Here is a 22997-nt window from a genome sequence, read left to right as displayed (position 1 = left end):
AAGTAATGGCATACAGTACTAGAAATATGTGCTGATACATTCAGAATATTTTCCTATTTAACATGTCTCCCTCCCTGAGATGCAGTTTCTTGGTATGAAAACCCATTTTCTGGAATATCAATAGCTCCTGAATGGATGGTATTTATATTGAAATATTTGGCATGATATGGTGCACATGCACACAGTATGTCCTGTAAGCCTGATGATGGATCAGAAAATGTTTTTTTGTTCTCATGGTGATGGTGCACAGTGTTTACATTCCTAGCTTACATTGACAATTACAGTGCCTTCAAAAAGTATTCACACCCCTTGACTTTTTCCAGATTTTGTTGTTACAGCCTGGATTTCAAATGGATGTCACGACTTCCGCCGAAGTTGGTGCCTCTCCTTGTTCGGGCGGCGTTCGGCGGTCGTCGTCACCGGCTTTCTAGCTGCCACTGATCCACGTTTCTTTTTCCATTTGTTATGTCTTGATTGTACACATCTGGTTCCCATTACGTTATTATTATTTCCCTATTTAACCCTCTGGTTCTCATTATGTTTTGTGCGTGATTGTTCTTTGTCTAGTGTTATCAGTCTTCTGGTGCGTTTTCCCTGTGTGGAATTTATGGTTGATTATTTTCTGAGTAAAGTACGTTATTTTACTCAGTTCTGTGTCCTGCGCCTGACTCCGTATTCACTTCGGCATACTGATACATGACAGAATCACGCAACACCAATGGAGTCAGCAGGTGCACCCAGTCCTCCGGTACCAGTAGAGGAACGAGTCCAGCAGCATGCAACGATGCTCCAACATCTCGGCACCATAATGGATCGCGTGCTGCTCACCATGGAGCAATTGGAGAGAGGGGGTTTGTCTACACCCCCATCAACTTCACCCCAACCAACACCACAACCCACACCGCTGTCCACCCCTCAGTCACCTGGACCCAGTGGGATTCGGCTTTCGCTCCCGAGCGCATATGATGGGATGGCTGCCGGGTGCCAGGGGTTCCTGCTTCAGTTGGAGCTCTACCTGGCGACCGTCCACCCGGCGTGTCCGCCCTCATCTCCTGTCTGTCGGGGAAAGCGCTTGAGTGGGCCAACGCTGAATGGGGAAATATAGACGCAGCGTTGGTCCGCTATGAGGATTTCACCCGCCGCTTCCGGGCGGTCTTCGATCATCCACCGGAGGGGAGAGCGGCGGGGGAACGCTTGTTCCATCTCAGACAGGGGATGAGGAGCGCACAGGAATTCGCACTGGACTTCAGGACCCTGGCTGCCAGCGCGGGATGGAATGAGAGGGCCCTGATTGACCATTACCGATGTAGTCTACGTGAATACGTTCGTTGGGAGCTGGCCTGCAGGGACACCACCCTTACCCTCGACCAGCTGGTGGATTTATCCATCCATAACCTGTTGGCCACCCGCGGACGTCCGGATCGGGGTCCGTCCATTCCATCTCCCAGCACCTCCGATCCTACACCTATGGAGCTCGGAGGTGCTGCTCTAAAGGTGACCGGAGGAGGGGCTGTTTCCTGCACTACCTGTGGCCGCAGAGGACACACTGCTGGTCGGTGCTGGAGAGGTTCCCCAGGAAGTAGAGACGGCAGGCAGGGCACTGGTGGATCATCCCAGGTGAGTAGGCACCCAACTCACCCAGAGCTTCCTGTTGCGCACATGTATCTATCTATAGAATTTCCTGATTTTTCCCCGCATAAGGCGCTATTAGATTCAGGCGCAGCTGGGAACTTTATTGACCGTTCGTTTGCTCGTAGATTAGGGAACCCTATTGTTCCTGTTGATGTGCCCTTCCCTGTACATTCCTTAGTCGTCCTTTAGGGTCGGGTCTAATTAGGGAGGTCACAGCTCCACTATGTATGATAAGGCAGGAGGGAGGGCTCCTGTGCTTCTGATCGATTCTCCTGCGATTCCTGTGGTGTTGGGGTTTCCCTGGTTGGCCCATCATGACCCCACTATTTCGTGGCAACAGAGGGCTCTCAAGGGATGGTCACGTCAGTGTTCAGGGAGGTGTATAGGTGTTTCCTTAGGTGCAACTACGGTGGAGAGTCCAAACCAGGTCTCCACCATGCACATCCCCCCCCCTGAATATGCCGATTTGGCTCTCGCCTTCTGTAAAAAGGCGACACAACTACCACCCAATCGACGGGGGGATTGTGCGATAAATCTCCTGGTAGACGCAGCACTTCCCAGGAATCGCGTGTATCCTCTGTCACAGGAGGAGACAGCAGCTATGGAAACATATGTCACCGAATCTCTGGGACAGGGATACATTCGGCCTTCCACTTCACCTGCCTCCTCGAGTTTCTTTTTTGTGAAGAAGGATGGAGGTTTACGCCCATGCATTGACTAAAGAAGTTTAAATCAGATCACGGTGAAGTATAGTTACCCTCTGCCTCTCATAGCCAGTGTGACCGAGTCATTGCATGGGGCGCGCTTCTTCACCAAATTGGATCTCAGGAGTGCTTACAACCTGGTACGTATCCGGGAGGGGGATGAGTGGAAGACGGCATTTAGTACCACCTCTGGACACTGAGTACCTCGTCATGTCGTACGGGTTGATGAATGCTACATCCGTCTTCCAATCCTTTGTAGACGAGATTTTCAGGGACCTGCACGGGCAGGGTGTAGTGGTGTATATAGATGACATTCTAATATACTCCACTACATGCGCCGAGCATGTGTCTCTGGTGTGCAAGGTGCTTGGTCGACTGTTGGAGCATGACCTTTACGTTAAGGCTGAGAAATGTCTGTTCTTCCAACAGTCCGTTTCCTGCGTGGAATTTATGGTTGATTATTTTCTGAGTAAAGTACATTATTTTACTCAGTTCTGTGTCCTGCGCCTGACTCCGTACTCACCTCGGCATACTGATACATGACAATGGATTAAATTAAGATTTTGTTACTGGCCTACACAATACCCCATGTCAAAGTGGAATTATTATGTTTTTTGAATTTTTTACAAATACATAAATAATTTGGCACAAGTTGCATGGACTCACTATGTGCAATAGGTGTTTAACATTATTTTTTAATGACTCCCTCATCTCTTTCCCACACATACAGATAATTGTAAGGCCCCTCAGTCAATCAGTGAATTTTAAACACAGATTCAACCACAAAGACCAGGTAGGTTTTCCAATGCCAAAAAAAGACAGACATCCCTTTGAGCATGGTGAAGTCATTAATTACACTTTGGATGGTGTATCAATACACCGAGTCACTACAAAGATACAGGCGTCCTTCCTAACTCACTTGCCGGAGAGGAAGGAATTCTCAGGGATTTCACCATGAGGCGAATGGTGACTTAAAACAGTTTTAGATAGGAGAAACTGAGGATGGATCAACAACATTGTAGTAACTCCACAATACTAACCTAATTCACAGAGAGAAAAGGAAGCCTGTACAAAATAAAAAATATTTCCAAACATGCATTCTGTTCGCAACAAGGCATTAAAGTAATACTGCAAAGAAATGTGGCAAAGCAATTACTAACTTTTTGTCCTGAATACAAGGTGTTACGTTTGGGGCAAATCCAATACAACACATTACTGAGCACCACTCTACATATTTTCAAGCATAGTGGTGGCTATGGGTATGCTTGTAATCGTTAGGGACTGGGGGGGTTTTCAGAATAAAACGTAATGGAGCTAAATACAGGCAAAATCCTAGAACCCTGGTTCAGTCTGCTTTTCACCCGACACTGGGAGATAAATTCACCTTTCAACAGGACAAAACCCTAAAACACAAGGCCAAATCTACACCGGAGTTGCTTACCAAGAAGACACTGAATGTTCCTGAGTGGCCAAGTTAGATTTAAGTCAAAACTACGACAAGCCTTAAATGGTTGGGTAGCAATGATAAACAACCATTTTGACAGAGCTTGGAATAAATGGACAAATGTTGCACAATCCAGGTCTGCTGTAATCTTTGTCAAAGGTGCTTCTACAAAGTATTGACTCAGTGGTGTGAATACTTATGTAAATGAGATTTCTGTATTTAATTTAATACATTTGCAACAATTTCTAAAAACATGTTTTCACTTTGTCATTATGGGGTATTGTGTAAATGGGAGAGATATTTATTCCATATTGAATTCAGAATGTGACAACAATGTGGAATAATTCAAGGGGTATGAATACTTTCTGAAGGCACTGTATGCTTTTGTATGTATACAGTACCCACTTCCTTTCAAAATGACAGCTCTCTCCTGTCGCCATGGTAGTTGTGAGTCTGTTAGTCACAGGAGGTTGGTGGCACCTTAATTGGGGAGGACGGGCTCATGTTAATGGCTAGAGCGGAATAAGTGGACTGGTATCAAATACATCAAACATGGTTTCCATGTGTTTGATGCCATGCCATTTGCTCCGTTCCAGACATTATTATGAGCCGTCCTCTCCTCAGCAGCCTCCACTGCTGTTAGTCCATGGGATCCTGGCAGTGTGTGCAGTAGGCCATGTCATCAGAGTAGGGCTCCACCTGGATGGTGGTTCTGTAGAAACCAAACTTGGTTTGGAGGATCTCTGTAGCCTCCTTAAGGACACTCTGGGGATCGGCATTCTCCTCTGGGAAACAACAATGGCCATAACAGATGTCAACAATCGTGCTTTTTGGGCTGTAATGTCTAATAGTTTAGTTGCTTGTGTCAACTGGTTTCTGTTGGCCACTACTGGCAACGTGTGAATCAACATGGTTGATTGTGCACGCACAATCTAAATGAAGTGATGTCATGTGTCAGACTAAGGGAGGCTGGATCTCACCGATGGCCACATGGACGGAGACCAGGGTCTGTCCCGCGGTCAAGGCCCACAGGCGCAGGTTGTGCATAGCCTTCACCATCTTCAGAGACAGCAACACCTCCTTCACTGAGTTGAACTCTATTCCCTTAGGAGCCCCTGTAGAATGAGAATGAGAATGAGAGGGTTAGCCCATTAATAGTTCAGTCAAAAAAGCTAATGGAACTCGAGGCAATGCTTTATTGTGCATTTTTTTTATAAATAAATGAAATTACAAACTGAGAAATGTCTGGATAAACTATTTTATTGTTCGAATTCACCTTGGCTCACTTCAGAGCAGGAGAAACAGAAAAGGCTGTCGAGTTGAGTTTACCTTCCATGAGTATCCTGAAAACATCCCTGAGTATGGTGATGGTGGTCCCAAGGACAAACACAGAGAAGAGGAAGGTACAAATGGGATCTGCTACTTTGTATTCAGGCTGCAACAGGAGGTCCACAGGAGAGAGAATGACACAAGCAGAAGACAGTGGCATCAGAGGATGATGGGGTGCTGCTCTACTGATGCCATAACACATTAGGCCACTTAGATCACAGGGAGGGTTTCTAACAGAAGAGCAACAACTTGCAGGGTGATGACACATTAACCCCTTCCTACTGAGTGAGTGACATCAATAGCACAACAGTTGTATCTCTCCCAATGGTATATTGTTAGAAGTCAATTTATGACATTTTCAGTGAAAATGAATATGTTGCACTGTAAATAAATATAGTATGGGCCTCCCAAGTGCTGCAGTGCTACCTGTGCCACTACAGACCCTGGTTCGAGTCCAGGCTCTGTCGCAGCCGGCCTCGACAGAGAGACGGCGCACAATTGGCCCAGCATCGTCTGGGTTAGGGGAGGGTTTGGCCGGCAAGGATGTTCTTGTCCCATCACATACTAGCGATTCCTGTGCAGGACGGGCGCAATGCACGCTGACACGGTTGCCAGGTGTACGGCGTTTCCGCCGACACATTGGTGCGGCTGGCTTCCGGGTTAAGCGGGCGTTGTGTCAAGAAGCAGTGCGGCTTGGCTGGATTGTGTTTCGGAGGACGCACAGCTCTCGACCTTCGCCTATCCCGAGTCCGTACGGGAGTTGCAGCGATGGGACAATTGGATACCATGAAAACGGGGAGTAAAACGGGTCAATTGTTTTATGTTATACTGTAAAATAAATACAGTATAACATGAGCCATAATGTAAATGTGTACTGTAAGGTGTAAACACTAGTATTTGTTACTGACCCTGTAGAAGATGACGATGGCAGCCATTAGGACCCCAACACTCTGTAAGAGATCTCCCAACACGTGAATGAAGGCTGCTCTCACACTGGTGTTGCCATGGCCATGACCCAGCAGGGCGTGGGAGTGGCCGTGACCCACATGGGAGTAGCTGTGACCCAAAGGGCTCTGCCCGTTCTCGTCTATTTGCTGGTAGCCTGAGCTCTGGGCATGGAAGGTGGTGGAGTGGTGGAGGATGTACGCCATGCTAAAGGAGGAAGGGAATAGAGGATGATGCATGTCCATAGTCTAAAGTTCCTTTATCTTTATCCTTCAGTTTATGTGCTGATAAAGAAATAAGAAAACGTTAAAAAAGACAACATAGCTGAATGGCTGACCCCAGCTAAGGTATTTACTTCACTATGTGTATTTTGTTCCCCAATCAAGTGCAGATGATTATAACTAAGCTATAAGCCGTGATAATGAACCACTCACACGATGTTTACTAAGACGGCACAACCGGAGGTGATGAGCATCGCTTGACTGTTGATCTCAAAGTCGTTCTTGACTATCCTCTCAATGGCCAGGTAAACCAGCACCCCAGTCACTATCCAGATTGACATCACTGACACCAGCGCTCCTAGGATCTCTGTGGGGGTTGGAGACAGTGACAATCAGTACCACGCATCTGTTGACCCATGGAAAGGTCCTTTTAGAGAATTGAGACCCTGGCTATTACTATTCAGCTATGACAACATTCACCATGTGTTCTGGTGGCTAAATGGGAAAGTATCTTCAAAGATGTTTTAAGCTGGTACGTCATGGGCCTAACCTGAGCGGTGCCATCCAAAGGTCATGGTTTTGGTGGGTGGTCTAGAGGAGATCCACAGGGAGAACAGGCTGACCATCATGCTGCCAAAGTCAGTCAGGAGGTGAGCTGCATCTGTCATAATAGCCAAACTGTGGGCCAGGTAGCCACCTGTAGATACAGACACAATGGAGAGGTCTCAGAGAGACATAATATTCATGTTTTCGTCAGGCTTTGACCCCTGGTATCATATAAACACATAAAATGTGTAGAATTGCAGGAAAATAGCTTTAAAACGGCAAAACAAATCTCATCCCCATAAAACGTGTAGAATTGGGCACATTTTTTGTTGTTGTCCGTCAACAAGAGGGGTGTGAACAGTTTAGGGTCACATGGGTTACGAGGTGGGGGTTTATTACTACGCCGATAAATGACAATATCTAGCCGGACCTTTGCCACCTAGGAAAAGCGTAACCGGACCTTCTCAAATAGTACTTGAATACCCCTGTTTTAGATGCTATTGATGATGGAGTCTCATGAATTTAAAGTCAAGGCTGTGTTTAAAAAGAAACTCAGACCAAGTTTTGTTTCCCATTACAGCTAAATAAAAATGTACTGATAACATAATGCAAAAACTACAACGCTTGAATGGATCTGAGTCATCAGCTAAACTCTGAAATTGCCTCTTGAAATTAAATTGAGTAGTACTGTACATTAGACAGCATGGTTTCAGTCACTTTCATTCCAAATGTCAAGGGAAAGAATTGTAGAAATAATTCGGAGTTTCAGTTTCTCCCACAGTAATAGTCGCTGACTAGGAGATATCAAACGTTGAATATCTTTTTACAACAGTCACAGTGTGAAGAAAGTGGATGACTCCAAGCCCCGGCAGGAAGTCTAGACATTAAATATAAAATATACAATGTCACCGTCATGCTTTCATCACTTTTACCTCCTCTTCATTGTGCTTTGGGCTGACAGGACATTTGTCTTTTTTCCAGGGGAGGATTTCAACATGAAAGGCTGGACGCATTTCAAGTAGCCTCAAACATCATTACAGAGAACTGACCATGGTGCTACTGTGACTCAGGTGGCCTTAAACCCAGTTTTCACTAGCAGTGACCGCCACAACTTCACCTTGACTTCAAAGTTTAAGGAACCTACTCATAGTTTGTATAGATTACAGTTCATAGTTTTTCCTATATGTGACCAGAAATTAAAAAACATTACTCTGATCTCAGTAGTCAATAGCTTCTAATAATGGGCCATAGTTTTTTCTGGTTAGGAAAAGCTCCTGGCCCTAGGTATGAAAGAGCATTTTACACTGAGGAATATTATCACCCAGCCTTACCTATGATCTCTCCGATCATGAAGATGAGGCACACAATGGAGGCGATGTACAGCTTCTTCTTAGCCAGCAGCGTGTCATGGTTCTCCTCACTCACTGCTTTGTTATCGTGGCAATGGGCTCCAACAGGCTGCTTCAGCTCAATGGCACCAGCCACATCTCCGTTCTCAAATGGGAAGTTGGGATAGTCTTCTTTGGAGTCTGAAAAGGAACTGGGATGGGAAAGGAAATGACAACGTCATTTATAAAACATACATACAGTAGGTCTGCCCTGTCTTATGATCTTCTTTTCATAAAAGATGATACTGCATAACAACCTGAAGTATATAGAATGGACTTGGATGTTTTCATATGTATGGATTGTACAAATACACATGGTTTTGTTAGGTTGATGTTCAGCCCCTGTCTGCTTGTATCATCTGAGAATGTAGCGCACCCACATCACACACAGAGATCTGATTACATCTCAATCAGCAAATCACTCTCAATTCAATAAATGCTTTATTGGCATGAATGGGTGGTTGCCACTGTTGCCAAAGCAATGTATATCAAGTATTACATAAATGAACAATATGTTTGAGTATCTGTAATAATATATATATATATATATATATATACACTGCTCAAAAAAATAAAGGGAACACTTAAACAACACAATGTAACTCCAAGTCAATCACACTTCTGTGAAATCAAACTGTCCACTTAGGAAGCAACACTGATTGACAATAAGTTTCACATGCTGTTGCGCAAATGGAATAGACAAAAGGTGGAAATTATAGGCAATTAGCAAGACACCCCCAATAAAGGAGTGGTTCTGCAGGTGGTGACCACAGACCACTTCTCAGTTCCTATGCTTCCTGGCTGATGTTTTGGTCACTTTTGAATGCTGGCGGTGCTTTCACTCTAGTGGTAGCATGAGACGGAGTCTACAACCCACACAAGTGGCTCAGGTAGTGCAGCTCATCCAGGATGGCACATCATTGCGAGCTGTGGCAAGAAGGTTTGCTGTGTCTGTCAGCGTAGTGTCCAGAGCATGGAGGCGCTACCAGGAGACAGGCCAGTACATCAGGAGACGTGGAGGAGGCCGTAGGAGGGCAACAACCCAGCAGCAGGACCGCTACCTCCGCCTTTGTGCAAGGAGGAGCACTGCCAGAGCCCTGCAAAATGACCTCCAGCAGGCCACAAATGTGCATGTGTCTGCTCAAACGGTCAGAAACAGACTCCATGAGGGTGGTATGAGGGCCCAACGTCCACAGGTGGGGGTTGTGCTTACAGCCCAACACCGTGCAGGACGTTCGGCATTTGCCAGAGAACACCAAGATTGGCAAATTCGCCACTGGCGCCCTGTGCTCTTCACAGATGAAAGCAGGTTCACACTGAGCACGTGACAGACGTGACAGAGTCTGTAGACGCCGTGGAGTACGTTCTGCTGCCTGCAACATCCTCCAGCATGACCGGTTTGGCGGTGGGTCAGTCATGGTGTGGGGTGGCATTTCTTTGGGGGGCCGCACAGCCCTCCATGTGCTCGCCAGAGGTAGCCTGACTGCCATTAGGTACCGAGATGAGATCCTCAGACCCCTTGTGAGACCATATGCTGGTGCGGTTGGCCCTGGGTTCCTCCTAATGCAAGACAATGCTAGACCTCATGTGGCTGGAGTGTGTCAGCAGTTCCTGCAAGAGGAAGGCATTGATGCTATGGACTGGCCCGCCCGTTCCCCAGACCTGAATCCAATTGAGCACATCTGGGACATCATGTCTCGCTCCATCCACCAACGCCACGTTGCACCACAGTCTGTCCAGCAGTTGGCGGATGCTTTAGTCCAGGTCTGGGAGGAGATCCCTCAGGAGACCATCCGCCACCTCATCAGGAGCATGCCCAGGCGTTGTAGGGAGGTCATACAGGCACGTGGAGGCCACACACACTACTGAGCCTCATTTTGACTTGTTTTAAGGACATTACATCAAAGCTGGATCAGCCTGTAGTGTGGTTTTCCACTTTAATTTTGAGTGTGACTCCAAATCCAGACCTCAATGGGTTGATAAATTTGATTTCCATTGATAATTTGTGTGTGATTTTGTTGTCAGCACATTCAACTATGTAAAGAAAAAAGTATTTAATAAGAATATTTCATTCATTCAGATCTAGGATGTGTTATTTTAGTGTTCCCTTTATTTTTTTGAGCAGTGTATATATATATATATATATATATATATAAACAAAAATAATTATACATGGAAAATAATACACAAAAAAGAAAACAAATCGCAACTATTCTCTCTCCATGTGCAATGAGGATGATGAGACTAAATGAGGTGGAAAAACTCAATTTTGGCTTCCAGGAGATAACCCAGCTCTGGGCCCCGACTCCATCAGTCCAGCGCCCAGGGACACGCAGGCTAAAAGGAGCCGGCCGAGTGGAAAACAGCTTCTGTTTAATCACACCATGGGGACATGAGAACAAATACACCCCCTCACATCCTAACCCAACGCATGGAGGCTATTCAAATGTCCGCCTGTCATACATATGTGGCAATGGCTGGAGCGGAATAAGTTGAATGGTATCAAACACATGGTTTGATGCCACTCCATTCCAGTCATTATATTGCGCCGTCCTCCCCTCAGCAGCCTCCACTGGTTCATCAAAAATCTAAGATGGATAATTGACAACGCCGCAACATAGGCTCATTACAGTTTTACATAGGGTTGTCTTACCCACAGTAAATATTTTACATCTTGTCCAATCTGGATGAATTCTAGAGGATAGATTTAGAATCAAACATGAATGCAAATTAGTTCAATGTTCTACAATGGTTCTGCAGCAGTGTCTTGTACACTATTGGTCTCTCTTCTCCCTCCCAAACTAACTCTCGCACTGCATTAAGTTATTTCCTTCAACTGTCTTGCTACTGTATATTTAAAACGAAAAATACAATATTTTTTTAAACATGTAAAGATACACGTATAATGTATTTGGTGTAGACTATGATTGAGCAAATGTATTTCCAGGTTTCTGTGCTCAAGACAAGCAGACTAAAGAGCCTGAGGAGAGACTCGGCGTATTCACACAACCTCAACTTTTTCCACATTCTGTTGTGTTACAGCCTGCATTTACTCCACAATACTAACCTAAATTACAGAGTGAAAAGGAAGTCTATACAGAATATAAATATTCCAAAACATGCATCCTGTTTGCAATAAGGTACTAAAGTAATAATGCAAAAAACGTGGCAAAGAAATACAATTTTGTCTTGAATATAAAGCATTATGTTTGGGGCAAATTCAACACATTAATAAGTACTGTCGTGTCTTTGGCTATGCCAGATTAATTGCTATGACATGCTATTCTATAAAATAATTTCTCCGTAATTAATATTACCTGATTGAACTAATCAGGTAAATGTAATTAACTAGAGAGGGACACCACGAAATAATATTTATAGAGCTGTTATCTTCCGAATAAACTCTTAAAGATTTAGTAATATTTGACATCCATAGCAGTCACATTAATCGTCATTTTATTCAGTCTCATCTGAAAGTGGTAAATCCTTGGTTATCTGCAAGAATCCTGGCTAACAAGTTGAATCAGCAATACAAAATTGGGTTTAATTATTTATTTACTAAATACCTAACTAATCATACAGAAACACACATACACAATTAAATCATAACTTGATTACAAAGTGCCGTCATAAAGAAAAACGTCCCTAGCGGGCGTAATAGATATGACAGCTTGTTACACAAAGGGAAGGGGCTGAGTTTTAGTGAAAGAGCGGGAGACTGGAACAGGGCCGAAGCTGTGCTATCGTAAATACAGTATCTTATGCATTCTAAATTACCGCCCATTTGAAAAGGAAAATGCAATAAATATTTACTCTGCACTGCGCTTCAGTAGGTTGGTGGTAGATGGAAGGCCGTCTTGCCAAACCGAGTCCTCTGAAGAATGTCTCCGGTGGTCACTGGATACGTTGGAGTAGCGTCGATGTGTAGTAGACGGGATACTCTGACTGTCCTTCCTAACCTGCGTTTGTAGCAGCTGTTGCTAACTCAACGGCTAGGAGGTATCACTTCTGTAGTGAATACGAGTTCAAAGTTCATACCATTGACAACCAAAGTCCATGCTGATGTTGGCTTAGTTCTGTAGTTATTATCTGAACCATTCTGACATCGGATCGTCATCCTAAATGTACCCGGAACAGGAAGTTATATTTTTGTCAATGGCTTTTATAGTGGAGGGAGAGGGGTGTGTCTGAAAAGTTTATAACCCATGTCTCTTCACAGGGGCGGGCCCCTAGTTGAGCAGAAGCCCAAATTTATGAAAATCCAAATCTCTCATTTGGAAGCTAAAATTACATTTAATCTCTTCACAAATAATTTCATATTCAAACATTTGAATTAAACAACAATTCCATGTGAATCCGATACCTCTGACGTTTAGACTTTCCACAGTAGAGTTTATGTCATTCTATCATTGATGAGAACGTGTCAGAGGGCAACCGAACTGACATAATATACCTTAAGTACCACCACATATGTTCAGTTGGTCGGATTACCAGAATATAGTTCATTTCCCCCCAACTTCTGATGTTCCCAGAATCTCTATGTTAACCAAGGGGTTTTCTTATGTCACATCAGTTATAGTAGGGAGAGGGAAAAGGGGGGAAAGAGGTATTTATGACTGTCATAAATCTACCCCTAGGCCAACGTCATGACAGTACCACTCTTCATATTTTCAGGCATGGTGGTGGTTGCATCATGATATGGATATGCTAGTCATCGGGAAGGACTAGGGAATTTTTTTAGGATAAAAAGAAACGGAATAGAGCAAAGCACAGGCAAAATACTAGATGAAAACCTGGTTCAGTCTGCTTTCCATCTGACACAGAGACAAATTCACATTTCAGCAGGACAATAACCTAAAACACAAGGCCAAATATACACTGGAGTTGCTTACCAAAACGACATAATGTTCCTGAGTGGCCTGCTTAAAGTTGACTTAAATTGGCATGAAAATCTATGGCAGCACTTGATAATGGCTGTCTAGCAATGATCAAAAACCAACTCGACAGAGCTTGAAGAGTAACATTTAAAAAAATAAAAAATGTAAAAAGGCAAATATTGTACAATCCAGGTGTGCAAAGCTCTTCGAGAAAGTCAAGGGGTGTGAATACTTTCTGAAGGCATTGTATGGTTTTAAACACCGGAAAATCACATGACTGCACTAGGCCTTTAAGAAATACATTTGAAAAGACAGCCTGAAGACACTTAGTTTTTATTTGTTTAGGCCTGCTGTTTAAATGATTAGTCAGCAAACGATTAATTAGCTGGAAAATGAAATTCTGTTTGATTTGCTCATCCTGTAGAGCCATTGGCACTGTAGATACGTTGGCATAGGCCTATCACATGCCATGTTGGATCATTTAGGGACATTTGGGGAAATGTAATAAATGATGGTGCTGTGTTGTTCAAAGGGCTGGTCAAAATATGATGAATCCACTGAAGTCGGATGAACTACTGTTTGTGGCCCATTTTACTATCATCTTCAATAATAGAGACGGGCGGGAGCGGGGAATCTTGAGGTAATTTGGTACAAAAGATCTTGACAGCAATCTGAAATGTGACGCCAGAGCACTATTACCTTGGTGCCTTTTATTGAGTGGGACGTCTGGAAATAGGTCTGTCATAAGGCCAATAGCCATTAATGTTCGAAAGACTGACGAGACCCCAAATTCAAGCATGATTAATCAAAGAGTTTCCGATTTTCAGACACAAGGGAACTGGCCTGCTCAGTCTGTCAACAGAACCTGACACTGATGCTGGACAGCAGCCAGTAGACCTGCACTACTGTCCGCAATTAAGATCTTAGAAGCTCTGCAGTTGCATCCAAATTGTAGCCTATAACATTTTCTCTCCTAATTCAATTCTTAAATCTGTCATTTCATCTTTATTCCATCCATTTAAAAAGATCCAATGCAGATGTTTTTATCTCAATATTAAATCATTTCTGGGTAACAATTGGGCTAAGTACCTTGCTTTCAATTAAAATGGTCAAAAATAATCAAAAATAGCTTCTTAGCAAAAAGCTATTTCTCAAGCAAGAATTTTGCTAGGACTGTCTGGGAGTGGTCTGAGTGGGGAGGGGAAAACTTTGAATTAGCTGTTATTGGCAGAGTGGTTTGGAACTCACTTTCTTATTGGTCTATTAACTCATTTACCGCCTGATGATGTCACCAGGCAGGCCAAGACTCCATTCCACCAAAACAGACAGAAATTGGTGTTTTTTCCCCAACAGCTCTTACACTAAAAGGGCATTATGATAACTTTCACAGTATTATTCTAACCTCAGTGGAAATATACACTACATGACAAAAAGTATATGTGGACACCTGCTCGTCGAACATCTCATTCCAAAATCATGGGCATTAATATGGAGTTGGTCCCCCCTTCGCTGTGACAACAGCCTCCACTCTTCTGGGAAGGCTTTCCACTAGTTGTTGGAACATTGCTAAGGAAACTTGCTTCCATTCAGTCACAAGAGCATTAGTGAAGCCGGGCAATGATGTTTGGCGATTAGGCCTGGCTCGCAGTCGGCATTCCAATTCATCCCTAAGGTGTTCGACGGGGTTGAGGTCAGGGCTCTGTGCAGGCCAGTCAAGTTCTTCCACACAGATCTCGACAAACCATTTCTGTATGGACCTCGCTTTGTGCACCGGGGCATCATCATTCTGAATCAGGAAAGTGCCTTCCCCAAGCTGTTGCCACAAAGTTGGAGGCACAGAATCATCTAGAATGGCATTGTATGCTGTAGCGTTAAGATCTCCCTTCACTGGAACTATTCCTTCTCCACCAAACATTACAGTTGACACTATGCATTGAGGCAGGTAGCGTTCTCCTGGCATCTGCCAAACCCAGATCCGCCATCGAACTGCCAGATGGTGAAGCATGATTCATCACTCCAGAGAACGCGTTTCCACTACTCCAGAGTCCAATTACGGCGAGCTTTACACCACTCCAGCCGACAATTGGCATTGTGCATAGTGATCTTAAGCTTGTGTGCAGCTGCTCGGCCATGGAAACCCATTTTATGAAGCTCCCGACGTACAGTTCTTGTGCTGGCATTGCTTCCAGAGGCAGTTTTGAACTCGGTAGTGAGTGTTGCAACCGAGAACAGACGTGTTACATGCTTCAGCACTCGGTGGTCCCATTCTGTGAGTTTGTGTGGCCTACCACTTCACGGCTGAGCCGTTGTTGCTCCTAGATGTTTCCACTTCACAATAACAGCACTTACAGTTGACCGTGGCAGCTCTAGGAGGGCAGAAATTGTACAAACTGACTTGTAGGAAAGGTGGCATCCTATGACGGTACCACATTGAAAGTCTCTGAGCTCTTCAGTAAGGCCATTCTACTGTTAATGTTTGTCTATGGAGATTGCATGGCAGGGTGCTCGATTTTATACAACTGTCAGCAACGGCGTGGCTGAAATAGCCAAATCTACTAATTTGAAGAGGTGTCCACATACTTTTGTCTATATAGTGTTTATAAAACACAGGGAATTCATGTTTTTGACTGCACTGGGCCTTTAAAACCACAGGCTATATTAACTCCAAAATGGTAATCTTGTTTTCAAGAATACATGCACAGCTTGCAGCAAAGATTTCTCAGGCATGGGTGACTGACTGTAAAGACCATCCTGATTTGCTGATCTGAAGACACAGGGACACTGCAACACCCTCATCCCCACACACTGTGTGCACACTTAAATAAACATGCCATAAACATTCCCCATTTCACGCTGCAATACTTCCAGGTTTGGTGTTACCTGCTGCAACATCAGTCTCGCTCTCATAATTATTGTCCCAGACTTGGAATGCGTGGGGCTGTCAACCAACCTATTTAATTTCTTCTTCTGTTTTACAATATCAAAGCTCAGATTGTATCAAAATCCTATTGTCATTGTTGAATGCACACTGCTCTCACTGGCACCGTTTACATAATAGGACCCAATTGGCCTATCTGTACATTTTTTATCGCTTTGGTTTAGTAAGGATAAGCAGAATGGCAAATAGCGTTAAAAAATAACTATATTGTGTTGGTGTTTATGGAGGGTCAAAATCCGTGACAGAGTTATCAAAAGGTCATGAACAGTCAAAATCATATTTTTCATTCAATTGGATGATATTTCGATGAAACCAGATCAAAGTATGATGACCAAAGTATAAACAATGACTGTTGCTTTTACACTGATAAAGTTTGATCATAAAGTTACTGGTCCCCTCCCCCATGTCAAACACTTGGATTCAGAATTATTATGGGGATAGGCTGACATCATAACTTTCATTTTAATAAACCAATTCTATTAGGATATTCTTTTACCTAATTTAAATAAGTACCTACTTGTAACCAACATTGTATAATGTGTTTGCAGAGGGGAGGAGTATAGCTAGATCGCTACACTACTGGTGCCAAAACTTGACTGTAGGGTGTCAACAAATAAAAATTTGCGCCATTCATCTATGGCAAAGATACTTATGTTTCTGGTGTTATCTAGTTACTGGCTAGCTAGGTCTTCAGCCAGCATGGAACAAAAGGAGTTATCATGTCAACACATCCTTCAGTGCTGCTGTGAAGTGTATCACAAGAGGCAAACAGGAGATAAAAATAATTGACATCGATGGAATTTCAATGTTGTTTGAGTTGCATTGATCATCACCAAATTAGCTTGAGATGATTTTACTGCAACCCTGCTCACTATATCCAAGTTTCTTGACATTGGCATTTCAAAGAGTTGTCAGTCAAGGCGAGCTCATGAATATAAGCTCCCCGCCCACTTAGCCTGGTAAATTAGACGTGGGAGAAAAAGTTTTTTTTTTTTTTATGTGAGCATTTCTACCACAAAAAAAATATTATGGGAATCAGAATAACTGTTCGGGATCTTTAACTAAAAATCTAATAGCATTTTCGGGTCATTTCATTTGATTAAAGACATTAAAACCGTTCTTAGGCTCTATACAAATGTCTGTATACATAAAACACACATCTCATATAGTACGTGTTTCCTGATGCTAATATATACAATTAGATTACCAATTATTAAATTTTTTTGTGGGGAAATTATATGGTGGGGTTGACTAAGCAAATCATACTGCAATTTAAATACAAAGGACACATATGTGAGTTCACTTAAACCCAACACAAGGCAAATACATAAATACATAGAAAATATCGTGGGGCATTTCCTATATGCCAATTAATGCCATTAACTAAACACACTTTTGGCTTTCTACTGGGCACAGACATCAGTTCAACGTCTAGTTTTGATTTACATTTGGTTCAGTTGTCAACTAAGGTGAAATCAACAAAACATGTCACCATTTCATTGGTTTTAGGTTGCAAACTGGGTGGAAAAAACAAACAAATCCCTTACATTAATGACTTTTTGCAATTCCAAACAGTTTTCCACGTTGATTCAACGTCATCATACATTTTATTATTTTTTATCTGTTGAAATGACGTGGAAACAATGTTTATTTAACTAGTTTTTACCGAGTGGGTTATGACATTTCCTTGGATAGCCAGGTCTCGCCAGCACTCTGAATCCAGTGTAGGCCCAATTCCCATATGATGATCCACACGTACTTCCCTAAGGATAAGCTATTAGCTATTCATATTTCAATACATTCCCAAAATCAATAAAACATCAAGGATTCTATAGTTTATTTGTTGCAATATAAGTTTATTATTTTTATTCACGTCAATAACCAAAAAAACGAGCATTTGTCAAATGTTTTTTCATTATTATTTATTTAGCCTTTAACTAGTAAAGTCAGTTAAGGACAAATTATTATTTAGAGTCTTTAAACACGACTGCTGTCCATGGTGCTGAAATCAAATCATCTTCATTCAACCTTTTGTGTTTTTGCGGTTATAATTGCTATACCATTGGGAATAAAGTATTAAACTCAATAGGCTACTAAAATAGACTAATAGTTTTCGTTTAGGTTAGACTGTATTTAGCATTTTTTACACAAATAGGTAGACCTAATAATCTATTTAGCTTTGTTATTTTTTTATAAACATAACTTTTTCCCCCTACGCGCATTTTAAATAGATAACTATGTCAAGGATTCTCTTAAAAATCTATAGGCAGCACATTGTAATTTTACAAAAAATATAGCTCACTAAATAAAATTGCCTACAATTTTGTATCTGAACATTTTAAAAGTGACGGATAACAATCTGCAAACCCCCAGTAAAAACAAAATCACTTTTTTTATTTTTTACTATTACTTAAAATGTAGTTGATAGAATTGCTAAGGTCTCAGGGTGTTTCGCCATTCTCCCATCAGATCTCGTAATGAGAGATGATGGGTTTTTACCAGTGATCATGGAACTTCCCTCGGGGCCATCCGTCAAATACTGTCCAAAACGAAGCCAAGCATGGAAATAATTTGTTCATTCAAACAAAACATTTCACACACTGCCTGCTTATTGGCAGCACCCGGACAGGTTAAGATTAAGAATAGACTCAGCGTGAATAAAGCTAAATTAGGCCACTACCGTTCTATAACACTGGATCCTTGGAAATTATAGGCTACAAATGTGAATGTCTTCTATGTGCAGCGTGAGCTATCCCGGCATGGGATGTGTAGCCTACTTCATGGTAACATGCATTTTCGTTGCATTACCGCATGTTTTCAAGAAACAGGACTATCAGTTTGGTTTTGGTTGCCTATGTCTCCAACAATTATAATAAGCTATACTAACTACAGTTTAAAACAATCACAGCACAAGATAAATAGTGTACACCTACAGTACTGCCCTGCACCTTAGCCTAAATAGTTTGAGTTTAATAAACCCTTAAAATTACTGCATAAAAAAAATGGACCGGTCTACTGTATGTCTGTATAATTGTACAAATTATAAATATATTCTCCCTCTTCGTAGGCTAATGCGCAAACTAAAATATCAGAATATGGCATGTGGAATGAACCAAATATCATAACATCTACATTATTTTGGCTTCATATGAGATAATCACAGCTCAAACATGAAGGAAAAACAATGTCATTACCTTTTCCGTGAATACATTTTGGCATTCATCTCGTGCACGAGGTGAGATTTCTCGGAATTTCTTCCTGAATTCACAGTGGTATCCATGGTCGTGTCTCGTCACCCGTTGTATCTAACAAATTACGCAGAATCTGAAGATTTGGCGTTTCACGGCGATCAGTCCCGACTGTATTTTAAATGGCACTGAGAAAAGTCGTCCAAGCCATTCCAACTGTGCTAATAAAACGAATTAAATCCTTCATTGCAATAAGTATCACCAGTTGCAAATATCGGACCCGACAAAAACTAGTAGCCTACTCTCAATTCCACTGCTGCAGTAGCCTATAGCCCAAGTTGTAAAATTGGCTGTGAATGTGCAGGCGTTTGCTTTGGTGCAGCTACAGGTCACAGTTGACTGGAAACAGCCAAGCCCTTAAAAGGTATCGACAGCGTTTGTGTCGACGTCAAAAAAGTGCAAGATATTTCGACTAGTTGAACGCCTATGCCATCCTCCTCTCCATCATAGACTATGCTTTTAGTTTTTGTTGTCATATGCTACCTAGCTACCTAGCTAAAATGCTTGCTAGCCTAACTTCCTCGCATGGGCAACAATTCACCAGCTAAATTAGCTACCTAGTTAACGTGAGCCTAAAAGGGCAAGTCTACATCTAGAACTTCATTCATCTCAGGCCAGTGGCAAAAAATGAATTTATGGTTAGATCAGAATCGCTGCCATAATCACTTTGTTACTTTTGGATTACTTTGCCCTTAAAAGGGATTATAAGAAGACACAAATTATCCATTAAACGCATTTGGTGTGTGTCATCATAGAGGTCTCTGATTTGTGGTCAGACTTGCAGGTGGAACAAATTCAAACTTGTGCCTTTTTTCAATACTGAATTGAATGTCAGAGAAAACAGAAAGATGACAATGTGTTTTTTCTCAAACCTTCTTTCTGAATTTAAAAGTAATCCAAAAAGTAATCTCTAGTTGTTTTTAAGTACCTGTAATCTGATTACAATAGTTTTGCTGGTAACGTAACTGATTACAGTTAGTTTGTTTTTGTAATCAGATTACATGCAGTTACTCCCCAACCCTGATTATTGTTGTTCTGCTGAACTCTGACAATGGCTTGGCGTTTATAGTGTTGCAGGTATTTCCAATTTGTACTGGATAAGATTCAGCTTTGGATAAATCTAAGCTTGACAAAATGCATTTTTCAAATATTACATTAGATCCTATACATTACCTAAATGAAACAATTAATATTGTATGATCATGCCCATTCACACAAAACGCTTATAAATTGTTTTAGAATTATATATTGTGAGCTGTGACATGTATCCATGGTTGCCAAGGGAAGCCAGGCTTCCCCAAATATTTGACTAATAAAAAGATCTCTCGCTTGTGTTTTCGTAATATTCAATTAATTCGCAAGTGGCTGAATCTCACCAGAGAAATCATCTGAGCGAGGGACACGTGCCCCTGTGTCTCAGTATGTGTAGCCCATGTATCTGGTGCTGTCTGGACCAAAATAGTATGACATGTTGCGGTCGTAACATTTGGTTGATTGATGCCTGCAAGCATTTGGCCTCCATTGATAAAACAATTATAAAATAATTAGCCAATCAGCGTTCAGCTGAGCTCAACTGTGGGTTGTCCTGGTGCAGCAAAACACAGCCCAAGGGAGGCCAGTTTGGATTTGGCTTCACACCAATCAAATCACATCCTAAGCAAAACCTAATTTTCATTTCTGGTCTGCTTGTGTTGAAGTCCTGCAATAGCTTGCTTTCTAAAATCGGCCCTTTCCTAAGCCATGGATGGAGATGGGGATTTGGACTTGTGGTCTTGACTTAATTCTCTTTACAGGCAAATGATTATGGCAGCGATTCTGATCTAACCATAAATTCATTTTTTGCCACTGGCCTGAGATGAATGAAGTTCTAGATGTAGACTTGCCCTTTTAGGCTCACGTTAACTAGGTAGCTAACTTAGCTGGTGAATTGTTGCCCATGCGAGGAAGTTAGGCTAGCAAGCATTTTAGCTAGGTAGCATATGACAACAAAAACTAAAAGCATAGTCTATGATGGAGAGGAGGATGGCATAGGCGTTCAACTAGTCTAATACAAGTAGGGTGAGTCAAAAAACATGGTTTTGCCTGCATGCACACACACAGAGAGAAATCAGTACCATAAACCGCAACATGATATTCAGCAACATTGATTGGACTAAATTGTTTTTGGTATATTTAAGTTTTTTTCTGTGTGTTAAACTAAGCATATATAGCCTTGTTGATTTGAAGATGTTTCAATTTTTAAGTTAAAATGGTGCTGAAATAACTGGCAGTGCTCCAGTTGTCTTTGTGCTGACTTGTGGTAACTCCGTGGTTCTAAATCAGTAGTTGTCGAAAACATTAACTTGCTTGACCATGTTTGTTAGATGCAATATTTGCTTTGCGGACTTTACCAGACAGATGTTGCTCTCCGGTTTTGTGATGAAAAAAATGTGTTGTTGAGTTTATTCCCGCCACTGTGTGACTGTTGTCTTTTTGTTGTCACGGCCTTATTGTATATCATGCTGGCAAATGAACTAATGGGTTATAGATCAAAGAGCAAACAATGCAATTATCACAACAAGTTTTAACATGGATTTTTTACTAACCTGGCTTGGCTTCCTCTGTGATTTTACCCATGCACTGCTACTGCTTGTGGGGTATGGCAGAAGTCTAACGATGCACTGCTGCTCTACGAGTGGTCAGGATCACGAGTAGATGTGCGAATGTTTTTAAGAGCCATGAAGGCTCTGGGAAACACTGCGGTTACTAAAGATGCATCGTAAGATGGTTCTAACAATGATCTTAACGCTACGAAGGCTCTGGGTAACTAGGCCCAGATCTCATTGGATTTATAAATCTAAGCATCGGTTTAGAACTTCTCACCACCAAATATGGGGGGAAATGGGAGAAGCTGGAGCTAGGTGAAACTGGGCACATTCTGCTAATTTTGAAACATTTGATCTCAATACAGTTTTCTGTTCCCAAAACTACAATCTGTTACGAACAGATTGGACTAAGTTTTGTAGACGTGCATTAAATGGCATTGTTTAGAAGGAGTGCAAGGGCGAATTTAGGGGTTCCCTAACGGAAATCTGCATATACATGCTAGAAATCGCCAATGGGATCTCGCTAGCTCGTTCTGCCCGCTGTCATTGGCTCCCATTGGAAACCGCAGCTATGCTTCATTTGCTCCCATTGGAAACCACAGCTATGCTTCATTTGCTCCCATTGGAAACAGCAGCTATGCTTCATTTGCACCCATTGGAAACAGCAGCTATGCTTCATTTGCTCCCATTGGAAACAGCAGCTGTGCTTCATTTGCTCCCATTGGAAACCGCAGCTGTGCTTCATTTGCTCCCGTTGGAAACCGCAGCTGTGCTTCATTTGCTCCCATTGGAAACCGCAGCTGTGCTTCATTTGCTCCCATTGGAAACAGCAGCTATGCTTCATTTGCTCCCATTGGAAACAGCAGCTGTGCTTCATTTGCTCCCATTGGAAACCGCAGCTGTGCTTCATTTGCTCCCATTGGAAACCGCAGCTGTGCTTCATTTGCTCCCATTGGAAACCGCAGCTGTGCTTCATTTGCTCCCGTTGGAAACCGCAGCTGTGCTTCATTTGCTCCCATTGGAAACCGCAGCTATGCTTCATTTGCTCCCATTGGAAACCACAGCTATGCTTCATTTGCTCCCATTGGAAACCGCAGCTGTGCTTCATTTGCTCCCGTTGGAAACCGCAGCTGTGCTTCA

The 22997-nt window shown here is 42.5% G+C and overlaps 1 protein-coding gene and 1 pseudogene across 1 annotated transcript; one reads left to right on the top strand and one right to left on the bottom strand.

Annotated features, from left to right (window-relative positions):
* Positions 1–4419: 4419 nt before the first annotated feature.
* LOC120024622 (zinc transporter 2-like) lies at positions 4420–8330 on the bottom strand. The gene is made up of 7 exons (XM_038968921.1): positions 8153–8330; positions 6826–6972; positions 6489–6642; positions 6018–6261; positions 5110–5215; positions 4761–4895; positions 4420–4565 (listed from the first exon to the last, which is right to left on the bottom strand). The coding sequence occupies exons 1-7, from the start codon at positions 8169–8171 to the stop codon at positions 4420–4422; spliced, it is 951 nt and encodes a 316-aa protein (XP_038824849.1). The 5' UTR covers positions 8172–8330.
* A 13659-nt stretch (positions 8331–21989) lies between these two features.
* LOC120023985 overlaps positions 21990–22997 on the top strand; it is a 32923-nt pseudogene continuing 31915 nt past the window's right edge.

This window comes from Salvelinus namaycush, chromosome 29, assembly GCF_016432855.1.
Source record: "Salvelinus namaycush isolate Seneca chromosome 29, SaNama_1.0, whole genome shotgun sequence".
NCBI lineage: Eukaryota > Metazoa > Chordata > Actinopteri > Salmoniformes > Salmonidae > Salvelinus > Salvelinus namaycush.
Note: the sequence above shows the minus strand (reverse complement) of the source record. Positions and strands in the feature narration are given on the sequence as shown.

Coding starts and splice junctions, on each gene's coding strand:
- LOC120024622 (XM_038968921.1), bottom strand. Junction 6,643..6,825: donor CTTTGGATGGCACCGCTCAG/GTTAGGCCCATG, acceptor CAACCCCCACAG/AGATCCTAGGAGCGCTGGTG. Junction 5,216..6,017: donor CCATCGTCATCTTCTACAGG/GTCAGTAACAAA, acceptor CTCCTGTTGCAG/CCTGAATACAAAGTAGCAGA.